This window comes from Hippoglossus stenolepis, chromosome 12, assembly GCF_022539355.2.
Source record: "Hippoglossus stenolepis isolate QCI-W04-F060 chromosome 12, HSTE1.2, whole genome shotgun sequence".
NCBI lineage: Eukaryota > Metazoa > Chordata > Actinopteri > Pleuronectiformes > Pleuronectidae > Hippoglossus > Hippoglossus stenolepis.
This window is the reverse complement of record NC_061494.1, coordinates 667941-688400: the sequence shown is the minus strand read 5'-3', so window position 1 is coordinate 688400 and position 20460 is coordinate 667941. Positions and strand designations below refer to the sequence as shown.

The window sequence follows — 20460 nt, the reverse complement described above, 5'->3', positions numbered from 1 at the left end:
ACATTTTATTGCCACACATGAAGAAACTTTCAACAAACTTTACCCACACTTGCTGGAATAAAATTAGGGTATGAAAATCATTCTGGTTATTGTCTTTATTGAGAAAACAAAGTAGGCCTATGAATCATGATCAGTTGGTATAATATGCTGCACAGTATGCTCGTCTGTTTTACTTGTGAGGAGTCAATCCTCCCATTCAGATTCCTAAACCTTCAAAATTCCCCCTGAAAATACTGACGACATGACATTATTGTCCTCATAAAGTAATGGCAGTGTTTGATTTTTAAACACGCTTTCGCTGTTTCAAATAAAATGTCCACCAAAATAATAAAATCTGAATATTGATAAACACCTCTACATAGCACTGGAGATTTTTTTTTATTCTGTTTAAACTAACAACTGAATTCACACACCATGCTTTAAGAACCATGAGTAAGAAATCGGTGTTACTTTGGATGAATGTTCTCATTGTGTGACTCAATGGTCGTCCTCCTTTAAAGGTTTTTAAATCTAATCAGAATCAGTTTGAGTCAGAGGGAAACTTATTTAAATCTGTAAATGGAGATTTTAGAATGGAAGAAAACACACCATTTTGGGGAAGGCATTGCTTAACTTTATTCTGCTTTCTCAAGAACAAAGCTCTGAAACTGACAAAATGCCCTTCCTGAAAAAAAATACAAATTTGTTCACAAATATATGACATCTCCTTATGTATACAGAATACATCTCAATAAAGATATTACACAAAACATTACAGTAAACCTCTTGCCTTATATGTTAATTGACAGAATTTTCACTTCGTACTTTATAGAACACATGCTTAGCCATTCCTTATGAGTAAACGAACAACACACACTGAAATTATTGGGGCACTGTTGTACAGATACTGTACTATAATTATTCTATACTCTATATATAATTACATTTGGGTGTGGTTTCTTCACATTGTGCTTCTGTAGGATTCCCTTAACAAATGTAAAACTTGCTTTTCCCCATTATAGTTGCTGTGGGCCATAACATATAACACTAATGCAGCCTAACACTGTTTGGTTGTATCACATTATCTCTGTGTTCAGCTTCTCAATTATTGCGTCTGTGGCATGTTTTTTCCCCTGTTGACTGTGCAGCTGACACTTCATACTTGTTGATTTTGACCTTGAGCTGCATTGACGTTTATGAGAGCAGCCAGTGGCTCAAGGCTACTACCTGTTTGGAGATTGAAGATATAAGTTAAATAAAAGATTAAGGCCAAATCAGACAGAAAAGTAGTGTTTGGTTGTTCTTTTTGTGCTCTGTTGCATCTGTAACCAGAACCAAACATATATCATAATTTTGGCTCTTTTTCATCATTCAGCTTCAAAAAAATTTAAACACCACAGCTACACCTTATTTTTATGGTCTATGGGCTACAAACAGCTCGGCATGGCTATGCGAATTATGCTAATTAGCTGCTAGCCACTTTGCAGACCCTCTGAGAGTGTGCTGCGATCAGGGCTGCAAGAGTGAGTACATTATTAAATCATGAAGATTTAAAAACAGAGCTGTCACGGATGAGACATGACAGATCCATTTTACCTGTCTGCACAGCAGCTAGCTATATTTTTTTGTTGGATCTCTTGTACATAGAGTAACTTTATTCAGTGTGTAGTTGGGTAGGGGGTCTAGTTATGGTATCTTTTGAGGAATGACGCATTTTCTTTGGACTGAGATAGTGGTTCTACTGTGACATGTAGTAGCAGTGAATATTATATAGCCTCTAACCTGATCAAAGAAATGTACAAATCAAAATGAAACCCATGGAAATATATACCAATTTGAGTGTATCCATTCATTGTAATGTATTCAAACATAATATATTCCTACATTCTGGTGTGATAAAACCTTTAATTGGTATTCTTGTCATGCACAAATACTGCATGTAAATATTATTCCCATAATCAACATAATTACATCCAGCATACTGGATTTTCCTATCTGACTTCTCACTTAATAATACTCAAGGCCTGAGAGGGCAGATAACTTAGGACTTTTCATGTCATGATGTTTACAGAAACATGATTCAAGCATTCATATAGACATCCTCAACCTATGTACAATACAAGTTGTACTGGATGGGCTCAGGACCCTTTGAGATAGAAAACATCCATTTAAATTGACATATTTGACTGACGCTTTTATCTAAAGAGAATTAAAACTTGGAGACAACACTAAAGCTTCGCTATAGAAGAAGAGTTTGAAATAAGTAATAAATCTGTTCAATAAGACAAAGTGTTGGATATCCAATTTACCAAAAAGGTTCAAGGACTACAGCAGAACATACTATGTAGATTTATTGCTTGTTAATGAGTTTTGTTTGACTCTATTCCTCAGGATGTCAGAAGTGATTTACCTTCTGGACTGTGTGTTTTAAAGTGCTTCGATGATATTCGGTGAGTTGGTAATGTGTATATTAGATTCTGGTATTGCAAGTCTTTGGTAATCTTGATCAGCCTGGCCTGTCAAAATTGCCTCTTGTTAAAGCAAGCCCACGGCACTGTGCGAGCACTTTTATACAAACAAGTTTATCCAGTGATTTTATTGGTAACTCGAGTCAATGAAATAAAAATTACAAAGTCTAAATATGTTAAGTCAAACAATATTGTTGGACTTGTTCATTCCAGTATTGCAACTTTAAAGTTCCTTATGTGATGAAAAACCAAAGACCCGCCATCACAATATTTCAACTCCAAAAAAACACATTTTTAGTAAGTAAATTATTGAATCTTGTAGAGATATTTTTTGTGATATACTTCAGCCAAGTGGCAACCCACCATTGGTTTGTGAACTACTGTTTTGAAGCCTTGAGTTTGGCATTTTCCCCAGCAAATCTTTGTTTTTTGAAACTATATGTAACCATATTTAGAGGAACAGGGGGTGGAGCCTGATTGAGAGCTGAAGACACTGCACGTCAATCTACAACCTGCACCCATTGGACTGCACTTGCTGTCTGACCTTGTACTCGCTGTATACACGCTTTATCATCTATTCCATTCTAAATAGAACCAGTTTAAAAAATGAATATCATGTTGTATTGGAGAGGACTTGAAACAAGAAATTAAGATCATAAACCTCTTAGGTTTACTGACGTTAAATATCAAGTGAGAAGTGACTTCTTTTAGCAACCAGTGGAGTCGCCCTCTGCTGGTAATGCAAGAGAATACACATTTCAGGTACTTCCCCATTGGGATCACTCTGCAGACCCCGAGTCTTCATCCACAGTATAGTCTATGAGCTATACCTTTACTATACCACAATTCAAAATTTGATAAATGCTTTGAAGTTTTAAACCATTGCAAACTTCTATGAATGCCATAGTTATTATTATATTATTATTATTATAAGTATTATTGACCTATAGCAGCAAAGCCCAAGCAGGTGATGTCAGTCCATCCAGTCCCATCCCTCCACCACATTGGTTCAAATCAAGGTATCATGACAACTGCAGGCCAAATTACTAGAATTTTTTTTGTTTGCTTTTTTGACCTACCTGTTGAGAACCATCATAATTTCCCGTTTATCATCATCTTTTAGTTATATGACAAGAAAAACTTTCTACTAATAGCCTGCAAATTGTGAATCTCTGTAGATTACATGACCTTTTGTCTACTGCCACCACCAATGCAAAATTGACTGTACATTTGTATACAGGAAATGGTAATGATGAGGAACAGGTTACTGTGAAATTCACAGAGTACATTTATGCTCCTGATTGAATTAACAACTTTGGTATTAATGACCTCATTGAGCCTGCGTTTGTTTAGAGTTTAAGAACTGGAAATGTATCTGTATGTTGTTTATTCCTCCTGTGAACAGGGCAGCCTCAGAGGGCTACTAGTGAGGACACGTGATTACCAGAAAGCCAAAGCCATAGCCAAATTAATAGTTAGCAAAACTTCTGCAAAAAGCTCAGTTGAATTACAGTATGTCATTGAATAACAGGATAAATCCATACAACAGATGAGATCCTTTGTTGCTGTAATGTGCTGGTTTAGCTGGTGTCACTGAGAATGGCCACTAGGGAACTGGCTTGTGAGGCAAGTTTACTGCTGCTATGATTTGTCAGTTTAGATAGGCTTTCCTTCATATTCACAGAGTTCAACTCCTCCTTCATCACACCTAGAGCAGACAAAGATTGAAAGAAGAAGAAAGACAAGCGTGAGATGGGTTGACCGGACAGAGGAAAAATATGCAGTTAAACTCTGTTTAAGCCCATAATACTATCTGAACCATTGTGTTAGTAATAATCTAAGAGTTGAGAAAATGTTCAGATGTTCCAGTTGTTTTAGGCTGTGATCTTATTCCAGTGGCTTTCTCATTTACAGTTTTTCTAAAACATCTTGACAGTTGCAGTGCAAAAGGATTTATGTGAATGTGTGTTATAAAATCAAACACATACTGGAGTTAGCCAGGCTGCAGATGAGACCTAAAGCACTGAACTTGACTTCGACCGCCCCTTCAGGATCCTCCAACATCTTCTTAAGCAGGGGCAACAGCTCTGCCTCCCATAATGGATCCTTCATAGACTCTGCAGTAATCAAATAAACCCATACACACACACACACACACACACACACACACACACACACACACACACACACACACACACACACACACACACAACTGAGTTATTATAACCTCCACCGAGGGGGGGTTTCAGCCATTTTGTTGGTTGGTTGCTTTGATTGTCAGCAGGAAACATAAAAACTACTGAATTGATTTTCCAAAAAAATAGAAGGATGGGACATGGGCCAAGAAAAAATCTATACAATTTTGGCCCAGATCTAGACAAAGGGGTGGATCCAGGCATTTTTCCTCACTTTCTTTAACACAGTCTTAGCATCTTTTTTTTGTTGTTGACATTTTCACAGATTTCCCAGGATATAATGCATGGATATTGATGAAAAATCAGGCATGTTTAGGGGACCAATATCTTTGAATGTGTGCAATTTGGTGTGGCTTGATTGGATGTAAGGGGACTGTTGGGCTTTAGGGGAGATATGTTTTGGAGGCTGTCTTTGGAAGCATTAAACAAAAAGGTGGGTCTGTTAGCCTCCCATCAATAACTTGAATTGGTTTGTGAGGGATCTGGAAAGCATCCCCCTCACTGAGATGGAAAACATACTCACATACACATTGACTGTAAAGTCTGACAACACTGACTAAGACAATAAATATTTTTTTGTTATATTGTGCTTTTATTTTGTAACCCCTACTCACCACTCTCTCTTTGAGGTCTACTTCAGACAGGGTTTTTTTCATGGGGCACACACATGAGAACGCAGCCACCGAAGTCCAGCAGATGCTAATTACCTTGTTAGGTTAATCAAGGTAAAGAGAGAGGTGGGAGTAGTTGGGACTTTTTTGCATTTCTTCAGTTAATTACGCATTTTCTTTCATGTGTATCTGTCAGTGGTCATTTACAATGTGTATAAAGAACAGGGAGTAATGTTAGACTCAATATATGTTTTAAAGTCATATGGGACTGTCACTATGTGGGGCAGGGCTGAGGCAATGGTAGAAAAAGCCAGGGGAGAGGTCGGTGAGGGAGAGAGAAGGAGTCAGGTTGAATGTCTGCTCTTCTCTGCTCTACTGCTAAGTAAGTCTCCTGCACGTATGTGACCTCTTTGTTGTCCAGCAGTCTATTGTCCTTGTGGAGAGACATGTGGGTGTTTATTGTATACTTTTATTCATATTAGTTCAATTCAGAGCTCTGGAATCAAAGATCCTGGCTTGTCTGATGCTCCTCATTTTTACCACCATTCTTAACACCTCAAGGCCGCTTGCTTCATCCTGTTGTAGAGTTTAACCACCATCAAAACCCTACATGGTTGAAAAATAACAATAATAAGGAATAATAATGCAACACACCTTAACAGTTCCAAAACCTGCATTCTCCAAAATGACCACCAACACCTCTTTTAACACAGTTTCACTTAACATTAAAAACCTCATGATGGACGATTTATTGCAGGCCTGCAATAGCTTTAGCTAGATGCTGCAATAATTTTAGTTTCTATGCTCCTACCTGATACCTGAGGTCTACAAACCTGTCCGTTTATTTCAATATCCTAAAAGGTTCAGTGTATATAATTTAGTGCCATCTAGTGGTGAAGTTGCATTTTCCAGCTGAATACCCCTCACCTCCCCCTCCCCTTCCAAACATGAAAGAGACCCTGTGGTAGCCTTCAGCTGTCATAAACACTCAAAAGGTGTTTAGTTTGTCCAGTTTGTATGACTGGAAAAAACATGGCGACCTCCGTAGAGAGGACTCGCTCCCGATGACATATTTAAATATAAAGGGACCATTCAAGGGTAAAGCATTCGTACAATTTAGATGAATACACACTGGTGAAAGGATCATTTCTGCCAATAGATCCCTTTCACCTAAATCTTACACGCTGAACCTCTACAAGACAGTTGCTTGAAGTGACTTACCAATAAACTGCGTATGTTACTTATTTTAAATATTAAATTTTGATTATTATTTTTAAAAAGTTTTTATTATTTTTAAAAAGGTTTTATTATTTCTGCATTTGTTTTTTGTTTTAAATACATTTGTATGCCTTAATATTATTTAAAAAATAAATGGCCTTATGTCTTAATGGTGCTTTGCCTTTCATATAAATACAGGGACATTGCAGCCATGTGTTATAAAACAATACACACAGTGTAAGCACTGAGCCATTAATGTAGGTTTGAACCAGCCATTGAGAACCAGAACTGAAAACACTAAAGAACAGCCGCAGTTCAACACAACATGTGGGAAGTTAGTTCGTGCTGGTGTATCAGTTACAAAAAGTGCTGTCCATAGATGCTCTATATAAATGTGTGTGTGAATGGGTGAATGGCAAATTTTTTTTTACTGTAAAGCACTTTGAGTGGTCATCAAGACTATAAAATCTCTATATAAATACAGACCATTTACCATTTACATATGCTAGACCTTCAAGGCAACTTTGAAAGCACAGACATGTTCACGCTCCTCTGTGATTCGGACATGCCAGAGCTATTGACTGCATAGTTACTGAAATTGCTTTACCAAGGTCAATGGCAGATGCTATTGCCAGGGCAACCAGGGCCTCATTCTGCATGATGACATGCTCACTCGTTGCCATGGACGTAAGGTGCCGAACCCCATCTGCTTTGGCTACAGCAAGAACAACTTCCTGTCAGAGAGAGGAAATCAGCCAATTACAGAAAGTGAGTGTGTGTTGTATTTGTGCAAATACATATTCTGCCATCACATTTTCAAATCATGTTTTAATGAGTACAACATTGTGCTAACTTTCCGATTGCACGACTCACAGGACTGCGGCTGTGTCTGATGAGGGCAGCCAACAGGCGGCTGGCTTCTCCTCGGACTCCTGCATGATCTTTGGCTTCACACCATTCCATGACCCGAGCCAGCAGTACAGCATCTCTCCCCAGCACCAAGGCTGCCTCATCTGACACATGCAGCACAGCAGAGTAATGGAAAATACTTTTCAGAGAACCACAACAAAATGAGGAAATATCACCAAGATGCCTCTGAGTTGTTCAGGGCAAAAAAATTACAAAAATTAAGATCTAAAGTCAAATAAACAGCCCCCTGATGTTCCAATGCTATGTACATTACACTAAGAATATGAGAGAGGTGCATGAAGTTCACTTTATCCTTAATAAAACCTCCATTTCAGAAAGGAAACCAAGAACAAGGGTTTCTTTTTATTCAAAGTAACTGCTTTTAATCTGAAAAAACAGCCACATGACTGGCAGTCTGTATTGTTCAGATAGAAATGGCCAAAGGGGGTCAGCAGGTCATTAACTTTAGTTCCTCTGCCTCCCCTTTCTCAGAGAGAGAGAGGTGCCTCCCCTTCTGAAGATATCACAGATAAAGACCATACAACCAACATTTCACTCTAAACTGAATACCAGCTCATTTCATTAAATGTCGGAAGCAATTTGAGAATAATATTCAAACTTTATGTTATTTGTTTCATATTGTTTTCTAATTGATTTCAGGATATTTGATAAGCTTCCTGTAGAATTGAAACACTTGATGAATGAAAGCTCGATTGAGAATTTAAAGGTTTTAGATATTCATCCCACATGCAACTATACATTTACCATATAAATACACTACAGCTATGTTATTATATTTCATTTATCATATAGCTGCATGCATTTATTAATGATAGTTAGTAATCTTTGCCTATGTTATCATAGTTTATTACACTGAGGTGGAATTCAATTTTAATCAAATTCACAGTCTGCCTTATGCTTTATGTTGATTGGTCATGTTGGAGATAGAATATGCAACCTTTGCCTTTAAACATTAGGTTACACAATCAAACAATACCAAATCATTACTTCATTACTATTTCACTTTCACTTTTTACTTAACTTTTTACTCTTCTTTCTCCTATATTTAATATAACGTATTTTCTTCAAAGTTTATCCTCTGTCAAGTTTTTGGGTTGAATTACTTTCTATTATGTGCATTTAAGTTACTTCCTTGCGCAATATTACATTTTCTTTAAGCCAAATCAATAGGCAGCTGACTACAGAATACTGCATTAATTGCTCTTTTTGTGTATCTTTTGAAATGACATCATTACCACTGTTTAAATATGCCTGCAGAAGAGGCCTCACAGCTGAGACCACTGGCAGAACTCCCTGCTGAACAAATGATATAATCTGTTGGTAAACCATCTGTTCCCAACATGATGTTCGCAGCCACGGTCTGAGTTCCAACTAAGAGGGTCCACAGCACTGCCGCACTTTATAAAATATGTTTCCGTTTTAACATATTATCTTCCACCATCACCCAAATTACCACCTTTCAATTCCATTGCTATAAATCCAGATGGTTCATTTATTCCATTTTGCATATTCTCTGAATTAACATCCTTGTAAATGTTCCCTTCCTCTAAGACATTAGTCAATAAGTCTCATATTTTTATATTTGTTGCTGCATTGTGTGTTCTTTAGGAGTAGAGGAATGAGATACATTGAATTGAGAATTAATGACTTAATGATTTCAGACTGATTATTAATTAAATTCCATAGATTTGTTGGTTCCCCTTTTCCATAATGAGTGCAAACAGTACACAGCGATGTGTCATCTCATAATGACACTTGTTTTTGTTTTTATAATTATCTCAGTATTTGTATGTCGTGATATTATAACCTGCTTTTTATTTTATTATGTTTATTTAATTGTGGAAATGTGCCTTTCAGACAGTGCTCAAGTTGACATTTTGGTCAAAGTGTTAAAACTAAGGGGGGCAGGGTCAAGGTCTGTCTTAGATTCTACTATGATGTACTGAATGCCATGAGTTTCATACGTACTTTTAAACAGTTAAACTCACCTTGTCCATCCACCATCATGCGTAGTGTACCCAGCAGTTTGAACTGAACAGGTGGCATGTCTGAGCGTAGCAGGGTCTTTATCCTCTCAGTCACCCCATCCTCAAGCATTCGCACTTTGTTAGTGGCTGAAAGACACAGATGATATACTGACCCACTTATTTCCAGTGTTGAGTGTGTTTGCATGTATGGCTTGTATAGTTTATAAGGCCAAAACACAATTTAGGTCATTTTAAATATAATTTCACTGTGAGAACACTATTTTAACCTCTTCATTACTCGGTTAATTTCTCAGACCCAAGCTCAAATATGATGCAACTGAAATTAATAGTGTATACCTTTGCAACCACAGAGTTCAAGTGAATAATGTCGGTATTAATCACAGGGATCCTCAGCCAAATGTTATTCACCTTATATATGCTCCATTAGGAACCATTATCAGCACAAACTCTTTAAATTCTCAATGTTATGCAGACGACATCCAGTTATAACTTTCAATAAAACCTGAACAATGTAATCAATTAACTAAACTCCAAGCATGTCTCAAGGACATAAAAACCTGGATAAACCGCAATTTTCTCTTATTAAACTCAGATAAAACAGAGGTTCTAATACTTGGCCCTAAACACCTTAGAGATACATTATCTAATGATATAGCTGCGCTAGACGACATTGCCCTTGCTTCCAATGAAACAGTCAGGAACTTGGGAGTGATCTTTGATCCTCGATTTGTCCTTTGATTCTCATTTAAAACTCATTTCTAGGACCGCCTTCTTTCACTAACGTAACATCTCAAAAATCAGACATGTCCTTTCTCAAAAAGATGCAGAAAAACTAATCCACGCCTTTGTAACATCCAGACTTGATTATTGTAATTCCTTATTATCAGGCTCCAGCAGTAAGTCGTTAAAGACTCTGCAGCTTGTCCAAAACGCTGCAGCACGTGTCCTGACAAGAACCAGGAAAAGAGACCACATTTCTCCAGTATTAGCTTCACTACACTGGCTACCAGTTAAATCTAGAATAGAATTTAAAATTCTCCTCCTCACCTTCAAGGGCCTTAATAATATGGCACCATTATACCTCAAAGAGCTGATAGTACCTTATCAACCCACTAGAGCACTGCGCTCCCAGAATTCAGGCTTACTTGTCGTCCCTAAAGTCTCTAAAAGTAGAGTAGGAGCCAGAGCTTTCAGCTATCAAGCTCCTCTCCTGTGGAATCATCTCCCTCTTTCAGTTCGGGAGGCAGACACCATCTGTACTTTTAGGAGTAGTCTTAAGACCTTCCTTTTTGATAAAGCTTATAGTATAGGGTTAGGGGTTAGGGTTAGACTATGATTACAAGTCTGCTTGATATACAATATGCCTACTCACAGGGACGTGCACAGACATGTTGGGGGGCAGAGCCTCAAGTGAGAAAAAGGGCACTTCTCATAATTGTTTATAAAAAAAAAATGCGTTAATAATATTACCCTTAATACCCTCACACAATTGTTAAATACTCAAGAGTAGTAGAATGAATAGTGTAATGGAAAATTTTACCATTATACCACACTAAATATTATCTCTGCTTATGTATACTATTTCTGCTTGTGAAACTGTTAAGATGACATTAGAGCCACAAATCTGACTAGGTTTGTCTCCCACCACCAAGAGCTGGAAGACCTGTGTCTGGGTCTTGGCTAGGAGGCCTTCAGCATGTGTTTGTGTCTTATCTCCTGGGATGTTACTATTCACTCAGTTCACATACAGTAGGTCTCACACACAGATTTCTCACAACACATTGACACACACACACACACACACACACACACACACACACACACACACACACACACACAGTTCTATTGCATCTGCATAAAAAGCATACGCCTGCAACGGTAACTTTGTCATTCACTCTGCAGAATGCTCATCGCACACTGTATGACTGTCTGACCTTCCTTGCAAGGAATAAAGTATACTTAAAAGTAGTGGTGCACCGATGTATCGGCCGTATATCGGTAGCGGCCGATATTCGCCTCGTTTACTGCTATCGGCGTATCGGTAATAAACTTGACTTTCACCGATAACATTGGCCGATGTTCATTGGTATGTTTTCTGCAGCCTGCCAATCTGGCATCCAGATTATGGTACACTGACGCCGGGTTTACACCGGGCGCTGAAGCGCCGCGCAGCGCAGCGCCAAGGAAAGCCAGGCGCCTCCCATCCCCCTGTTAAACCTTTGTGCGGTTCACATGGGTGCGATGCGCTGCGCCAGCGCCTCACCGATGGTTTCGGGTGCGAGCGAGCGCATCGCGCCAGGAAACAGCCTGAAAAATGATTTTAAACGATATAAATGACATATTTTATATGATATAAATGATCAAATATGCATCCCATACTTTGTATTCCCCTTCTGTTGTCCTGGAGTTTTAATTTTCCCAATTTTCCCAATCACATAATTAAATGTCCCCCTCTGCCCATCCACTACAGCCACACAAGCAGTCATATAGATAAAAAGAGAGAGGGGGGGCTAAAGGCTTGCTTGGAGAATACGTCATTTACCCCCGACACAGACATTGAACGGGTTACATACAACAACAAGCGGAGAATCGCGGGCTGACCGGCGCGGAGTCAGCCCGCTAGGGTAGCACTGCATCTTGACTTGAATTTATATGGCATTCCCTAAGGGTTTATGCTAGTGTTTTGTAAGGCTGCATTGCAAGCATCTGTTTACAGTTGAGATGATGTCTTGAGTAGGCCTGGTGATACTGTTAAATGTTTGGCTGAATAGGTGTCTATGTCCATCCATGGCATCTAAAGTTACACTTGTCACTTTTTCTGTTTTTCATATTATTCAAGTAATAAACAAATATCGGTATCGGCTATCAGCTAGATTGTTGTTTTAAATATCGGTATCGGTATCGGCCAAGAATTTCCATATCGTTGCATCCCTACTTAAAAGACTGTGATTCTCTAGCCTCTTTATTTCAGAAGTCTCACCAGGTCAAATTTCCATCACAATAGTTATTAGATAAGGAGCCTACAATCAAAATTATGTTTTGTCGTGTAATCGTCAATTTTGAGATTTTGGTCTATTTTGCTTCCATCTCTTCTTTAACTCTAATGGAAAGAAAACTTCCAAAAATACACATTAAGATGGTGTTTGTTTTACTTCCCTCTGTCTCTTTGCTAGCAAGACACAAGTTAACGATATTTGCTTTTGTCTTCAGGCTAATTAGCTGTAAACTGGAGGTACTGGTAACTTAGTCCTTTGATTATCACACAAGCAAAGAAAAAAAACCACAACTTGAACAGGAGCTGGGAGTTGGGAGGTGCTGCCTGTCTGACATGAATGTGATGACTGTGTGCTCACTTGTGCACCTTCACTAGCCTCACGATTCGATTATGATTCAGCAGTCAACGATTCAAATGTACAACAATGCATCTCGATGCATTTCAATATATCACATCCACAATTTCCTATATTACTGCACATGGCTGCTGTTAATATCAGTTAATAAAATCAGTCGGACAAATAGAAACTCCCTTATTATTTAGAAAGTGCTTTAAAAAGTATTATAGACTGTTACTGTTATTACAAGTTTGTTGTAATTTACTAAATATGGTTTTCAATTCAAAAATCAGACTACAACAGTAAGTCTATGAGAGTGGTCAGTGCTCTCCACACGGATTTGACATTTATTCAGTTTAGACTTGTGTGCTGCACCTCAAGCTTAAAAAGACAAACTCTGATTACAGCCTTGATACTGTATCAAGCTGGCCCCACCTGGCCCCGCCTGGCCCCCCTTAGCAGCTCCACTGCACTGAGGAGCATTACTCAGCTGGTCACAAGAGACTCTGCTCCTCTGACGTTTTCTAATCATCAAACTTAGACCTGATCTTTATAAAAAACCTGCTGAATTCATATTTATGTTCCTGGATAAACGGGACAACGCTTCTTTTGCAACAAAGAAGTTAAAACACGCTAATGGGACATAGCTAAAAACAACATGAATCGATTATGTTCTGTCTCTGCATCGATGCAGAGTCGTCGACGTCGCAATGCATCTAAGAAATGATCAAGAAATGTCCAAAGCTCTAGTGCTCACCACTGTGCAGGAGACGTGGAGGGACGGAGGGTAGAGACTATTCTGATCTCCCGACCTGATATTTTGATCATTTATTCAATCAATATATTAGTTTGACCGGGAAGCTGTGCACAAACAGAAGTATAAAATTCATTTATAAAAAATTATCAGAAAAAGTGCACTTTCTCTAAAGGAAGAAAAAGGGCAGGGGCTCAAGCCCCCTTTCATGTCTATGTGTGCAAGTGCAAGCCTACTCACATATTCTACCATTACTGGCAATAACTCCTCCATTAAAATTTTCATTGCTGCTCCCTTCATTTCTATCAAACATTTTTTTATGTATAAATACTTGAAGGGATAGTTCACCAAAAAATTTTAATTCAGGTAAATAGCGTTGCATTCCAAATCCAATACAATTGAAGTAACTGGGGATCAATTCTTCAAACGTAAAAAAAACCCATAAAATGTCTCCATACTGCTCCTGTGGTGTCATCCAAGTGTCTGTAAGCCCTACATTCAAATTTGACTCGAAATGGCGTCATTTACTTATTTATTTATAAGGTGTTTTGTGGACTCACCACTCCATCGGCATAGTGGTGAGTAGATAATGAGTGAATTTTCATTGTTGGTGACCTATACATTTACAACATTAACACACATTTCCATCATGTTAAAAACTGTTTCTTCTAATAAATGTTGTAAATATTGTAATTTTGTTGATGTTCTCAGTTACACTTGACATCTATTGCACTTCTGTCCGTCCTGGGAGAGGGATCCCTCACATGTGGCTCTCTCTGAGGTTTCTACCTTCTTTTCCCTGTTAAAAGGGTTTTTTTGGTTGTTTTTCCTTGATCTTGTTGAGGGTTAAGGGCAGAGGATGACGCACTTTGTTAAGCCCTATGAGACAAATTGTGATTTGTGAATGTGGGCTATGCAAATAAAATGTGATTGAGTAATTGATTGATCTATAAAAAGGGTAAGAGTAATGAGATTTCTTCAGAGGCGAAAGCATCAGCATACACTTTACTGGGTCAGAGTAAATGCCTACCCAATTTCACAATCTTAGAGTGACTATCTCCTATGTAATCATGCAGTTATTAGTAATTGGGTTTGGTGTATTTGAAAATGTTTGTTATGTGCATGTGCATGTGCAACATATCTATGTTGCTTTACGCTTAACATGCTCTTATATTATAAGTAGGTAAGAAGATACTGTGCTGCACCTAGTACCAGGGGGACTCAGGTGTAGCCTCAAGCAAGTTGAAGTGATTTTGAAGATGACAGCATGTGTATGTTGTGTTCATATTGACTTTGTCCTTTAAAAGATAGGTCACAGTGTTTAAGTAAGTACGTTAGTAGTAGTAGTAGTAGTAGTAGATAGTATAATTTAGTTCCTGGAACCAAATCTCTACTGTTTTACTTTAATCCGTACCAGGAATAGCCAGGTTCCTGAGCGCACTCAGTCCAGCATGCTGAACAGACACATCTCCCTCGTCAACATGTTGCTCCAACAAGGTCAGGATGTGAGGAACCACCCCAAGGTCCAGCATCTTCACACAGTTACTGTCTGACAGAAACACAACAGGCAAAAAGACAATCAGTTCTTTGCTTTAGTTGTCAGTCCAAGGCATGTGTGTTCATGTGTGTTCATGTTAAACAGAAAAAATTCTCAGAGCAATTCCTGGAGGGGACACCAAAGGGGTCCATCAGCATCAACTTTGACACAATCCAGTAACCCCCTCTACTGTCTCCCCCAACCATCTACCGCTCCCGCCCTCCCTCACATCCATCCCTCAAACCCTACCCTCCTCTCACTTTCCCTCCCTCCCATCCCCTCCTCAACCTTTATACAGTTTTGCTTCTGACTGTATTTAGGGGCCATTTTTACTGGGTCCCGCCACACACATAGACTGTAGAGGCGACACCTTGCTGAGAAATATCTTACCGTTCCTGGCGAAGTTGGCGATGGCCAAGGCCCCAGACAGCTGCAGCTGAGTGTTGGAGCTCTGGAGCCAGGACAGAACATCCTGATATACCAGACCTGATCCCTCACCAAAGCACTTCTGCATAGACTCATCTAATCCACACACACACACAAGACAAAAAGAATAAGACTGTAGTCTTAGTCTAAACTCTAAATTGAATGTGCATTCAGACAGATTATAGAGATGCAGTTATAAAGGACAAGACAGGATAGCCAGTGTTATTTACAGTAAATTACATGTGCAGAATTTTTAGATTCCCTATATCACACATGCCATAGCTCATTCTGCAGATTTAGGTGGGGTCGGGTGCAGGACAATTTCTTTGGCTGTCTCTTTCATTCTTTTTCTGCTGTGTACATCACTCACCTCCTAAAAGCAGAGACACTATGAGGTTGGAGGCGATCTTGATGCTGCAGAGGTCATGGGGGTCAGAACCTCCTTGCAGGCACTGAATCATCTCTGATAGAGCCTCTGGTACTCCTGACTCTGCAAACTGCAGCTTAAGTGTATCTGTTGGTATATTACAACCAGGTAAGTTTTACTCCTGTCAATAAATGTTGTCTTCAAATAAATATACGACAAACTGAAAAAAAGAAGAACAAGAAAATCAGAAAACAAATGTTTTTACTTCTCTCAGACTGTTTGTAGAACATGATGGTACGTTATTATTACATTTTCCCAATTGGGGCAGCACATTTGTGCCGTGGTTAGCCACGGCACAAATTTCCATGCCGAATTTCCATGTGCTCCCTGTGTCTGCGTGGGTTTTCTCTGAGTACTCTGGCTTCCCCTTACAGTCCCAAAACATGCAGAATGGGATGAGGTTGATTGGAGACTCTATACTGATCATAGGAATGACAGTGAATTATTGTTTTTTCATTATGTTGGCCCAGCAATACACTGGTGACCTGTCCTGGGTGTGCCCTGCCTCTTGCTCAATGTCAGCTGGGGTTGGCTCCCACAACCCCCACCGCAACCCTTGCAGGATAAGTATATATAATGAATGGATGGATTGATGGGTTCCCAAATTGGTCCGTCATGAAATATCATGTCATGCTTGATGAAACTAGATTTTCATCAGTAAGTCCCCCTTTCCTTGCCTCCTCCCTTAAACACTCTTACCACTCTCGCCCAGTGCACCCAGTATTTCCAGGATGACATGTCGGCGTTCGGCATCAGGTGCCCGTTTCAACTGAAATGTTAGTACATCTGCCACGTCCAGCTCTGACAGGGCCTCCCTCGCGGAGTCTGCAACACAAGGGTCTGTAACTATAGACAATATTGGAGGTAACTAATGATCCTGACTACTATCTGACATCTACTGTTAGTTTAACACATAACATAATTTTGACACTTTTGAAAAAACAAAAATAAAACATTGTTGCAGTGTATGCTGTAACTTGAGCTCATAGACATTTTCCATTATGAATTGAGTTTGGGAAGTATTGAAGAATGAATTTGTCCATTTGTCTCCCCACTGATTTCTCTTGGCACTGTACACAAAGACAGGCATGGTGGGGCTGCTACAATAGTGAGTGATAGACAGTATGTGCCAGTACTTACTGTATCTTTGTACGTGTGAGCAATTTAGAGTCTGTGCTTAATGAGCCATGAAGGAAACTTGTGAGAGCAAATGTAGAACACTTAAACATAAGACAGATGACCAAGATTTTCAAGGGCATTGCGGTAGCTGTGAATGTGGCTCAAATTAGATTTAATTAATAATCAATGACTATAATAAATACAACTGCCAAATAATCACCCATGTCAGCCAGGTTACAAAGGGCCAGCAGGCAAACGTTAACCAGTGGATCGTTGTCTGAATACTCCTTCATTATGGACACCAGTCTGGGTATTACGCCACTCTGGACTAACATGTCCTGTTGGTATGCTGGTGGGAGGATAGAGAGGGACAATGGAAGTGATCAAAGTGAGAGAAAAATCAGCTTTGAATTATTGTTCATGCTTTTGTTTCATTGCTTTGCTTGTTTACAGTAATTGTCATCAATGGTAATTGAATATAAATTAACACATTTAATTGAGTTGTAATAAAAATGATTTTGTATTTGAAAAACATAAACCATTAACATTTCACCTATTTACACCTGAAGACTGACTTCTCTGTGAGCATCAATAGAACAGACTCTGCCTCATCAGCACACTTCTCATCATCAGCAATTTGCCAACTCACAGTTGTCAAAGCAGATGCGTCCAATGGCTCTGCCAGTGTTCAGCAGCATCTCCTGGTTGTTGCTGTTCAGATGAGGAAGCAGTACCTTCACCAGGCCTGCCTCAATGCACGACTCCCTGACTGCAGCTACAACACACAAAAAGACAAGATTTTACCTCTTCAATTTCCTCTTCTATTTCTTTGATAGTAAATTAACTCTTTTACCACATGCAACTGTAATGTGCCATGGTACTACAGAACTTCACAATATCAGTCTGTGGAAATGTAATCAAAAATATTCTTCGTGTTGGTAAAGACAAAGTGATTCTGTGAATGTAGTTGCCATGATGGAGATCAGAACCTGCAACACAAATGATTTAGCTATCAAAATAATCTGGCAGGACAGATATTAATGCTGAAGAGGCAGTTTTGGCCCTCAGGCTGCCAGTTGGAGATTGTCCGAGGACATAAAAGAAGACATGTTCAATTGGTCCACAGACTTCCTGTTAAGATATGATGCCCCGCCCATGACTGCATGGTGTAGTTTGCCTGGATTTTCTAATTTTATTGATATTGAACTTATTGGCGAGTCAAAATTGCACCAAATTAGACACTGCACCAAAATAATACACATGACAAGTGTGACACCGCTCCGATGAACAGTTCTCGAGATATGCATTCCACATACAGACAGACAGAGGTAAGAGGTTTCTGGAATTAGTAGATACATTTATGAATAACATGATCTGTGAATAAAATATTACAACTGATAAGTGTAGCAGTATCCTACTGTACCTTCACGGGCCATCTCTGCCACCACCAGAGCCACCTGGCAGCACAGGCTGCTTTTACTTTGTAAAGCCTGAGCCAATGTGGGTAGAATCCCACTATTCACAATCGCAACAGCAGAATCTTTCTCTGTGGACACACAAATCAATTTTTTAAGAAAAAAACTGTTTCAGGATATTCATCAGCATATAATAGACTACTGCCACCATGGTTTGGCATGTTTGGTATGTGTGAGTGTGTATGGCAGGTTTGGCATGGGCATGGTTTCCCTCTGCAGGTTCCTGGCACGCCTGCAGCTGATTTCGACTAATCACCTGATGCAGTATAAGATCCCTGGTCTTTTTTCCCCTCATCGCTAGATTATATAGTTGGACTACGCCTTAGTATTGACCCAGTATTGGCTCTGATGAACTCTGTCTCAGCACTTTGCCACCTTGCTTACACTCTGCCTTTTTGCCTGCCTCAGGTTACTACCTGTCTGCCAGTTAGTTTGCCTGCCTGTCTGCCCTGCCTGAAATCCTGTCTGCCTGTTACCTGTTATTGAATTTTCGGAGACACGTTCTCCTCTCCTCTCTCTGGGGCATAGTGCAGCTATCTGTCGTGTTTGGGGAAGTGCGAGAGCTTGGCGAAGGTCAAAGGCTTCACTCCATAGACACCACAGATATGAGACTGCGTAAGCAGGCGATACTGTCTCCAGAACTAGAAAATACATTTGATTGTTTAGGAACTAGCAGACCCATAGATTAAATGATCTGTAGGGGGTTTAAAGTGTGACTGCAGGAAAGCAGACTTCAGAATATGAGAGGACATCATGCACAGTTGTTGTATTGATGGATTCAGATTTTCTCCTTGCCAAGCTTCAATAAATATTTCAGCATAAGACATCAAAGGCTCCTGAACACTTTCGTCACTTATGAGTTGACCATTTACCAGCAGATTTTCCACAACATTACCTGCCTGGTAAATTGTTTGCTCTGCCGGTCTGTTTATCGGGGTATCTGCCCTGACTGAAGACCAGCTTCCCGTTCTCTAGCAGTAACCGGCTGATCCTTCAGTGAGCCAACCGGGTGGGCTTCATCAACAGAAATGCTACCATCCTCTATGCAGCACGCCACGCCAAACACAACCACTCTACCTTAACCATCAACAGTAAACCTGGCAATAACGATTCATTTAAAACTTTTATTATACATTCAATTATTGTCGTACTGTGACAGTACTGGAACTAGCTCCCACTCACGGATCGGGAGGCAGACACCATCTCTACATTTAAGGTTAGACTTAAAACATTCCTTTTTGATAAAGCCTATAGTTAGGGCTGGATCAGGTGAGTCCTGAACCATCCCTTATTAATACTGCTATAGGTCTAGATTGCTGGGGGAATTCCCATCATGCACTGAGCACTTCTCCCCTTGAACGGGTTATAGCTATATTTGCACATTTGGCCTTATCCAATTTTCTATTGATAGCGAAGCATTTTAACACTTTTTGTCATGTTTTTTTGTGGTCTTGTTTTCTGTCAGTGTGTTATAATTTTGAATTGTGTTTGGATGGATGCCTCCTTTTTTGGGGCTGCAAAACAAATCTACCTACCGGTACAAGTCAGAGCTGAAACCTGATGCTGTTCCTGGTCTCTCTCTCCCCCTATCCTCCCCCTCCCCTCTATCTCTCTCTGCTCTCTTCCCCATTTTTCCCTGCTCACCCCAACCGGTCGAGGCAGATGGCTGCTCGCATTGAATCTGGTTCTGCTAGAGGTTTCTTCCAGTTAATGAGGGAGTTTTTTTATCTCCACAGTCGGCCAAATGCTTGCTCATTGTTGGAACTGTTGGGTTTCTCTATCATTTTTTAGGTCTATGTAAAGTGCCATGAGATAATGCAAATTATGATTTGGCTCTGTACAAATAAAACATTTAATTTAATAAGGTGCATATGACATGCATTTCCCTAGAACCAGGCAAGACTAACCTGAAAACACATACTCCTAAACAGTGGAGCTGTGTTTTTTCTGGACTAAAAGCACTATATTGTTGCGAGATGTTTTTTTCAGGGTTTATGATCT

At 39.5% G+C, this 20460-nt stretch overlaps 1 protein-coding gene across 3 annotated transcripts in view; it reads right to left on the bottom strand.

The window, feature by feature from the left end:
• Window positions 1-590: 590 nt before the first annotated feature.
• Window positions 591-20460, bottom strand: part of si:dkey-191g9.5 (rap1 GTPase-GDP dissociation stimulator 1) — a 31198-nt gene continuing 11328 nt past the window's right edge. For 2 of the 3 annotated variants that reach the window (XM_035173524.2, XM_035173522.2), the window contains 12 exons: window positions 18408-18530; window positions 17634-17759; window positions 17205-17333; window positions 16565-16711; window positions 15809-15952; window positions 15403-15534; window positions 14890-15024; window positions 9390-9515; window positions 7345-7484; window positions 7079-7205; window positions 4436-4564; window positions 591-4155 (listed from right to left, as the gene is read on the bottom strand). In XM_035173524.2, the coding sequence (XP_035029415.1) occupies window positions 4028-4155; window positions 4436-4564; window positions 7079-7205; window positions 7345-7484; window positions 9390-9515; window positions 14890-15024; window positions 15403-15534; window positions 15809-15952; window positions 16565-16711; window positions 17205-17333; window positions 17634-17759; window positions 18408-18420 (1476 nt within the window). In that variant the 5' untranslated portion in view covers window positions 18421-18530 and the 3' untranslated portion in view covers window positions 591-4027. The remainder of the gene's footprint in view (window positions 4156-4435; window positions 4565-7078; window positions 7206-7344; window positions 7485-9389; window positions 9516-14889; window positions 15025-15402; window positions 15535-15808; window positions 15953-16564; window positions 16712-17204; window positions 17334-17633; window positions 17760-18407; window positions 18531-20460) is intronic. The other variant, XM_035173523.2, reaches the window with a different exon arrangement.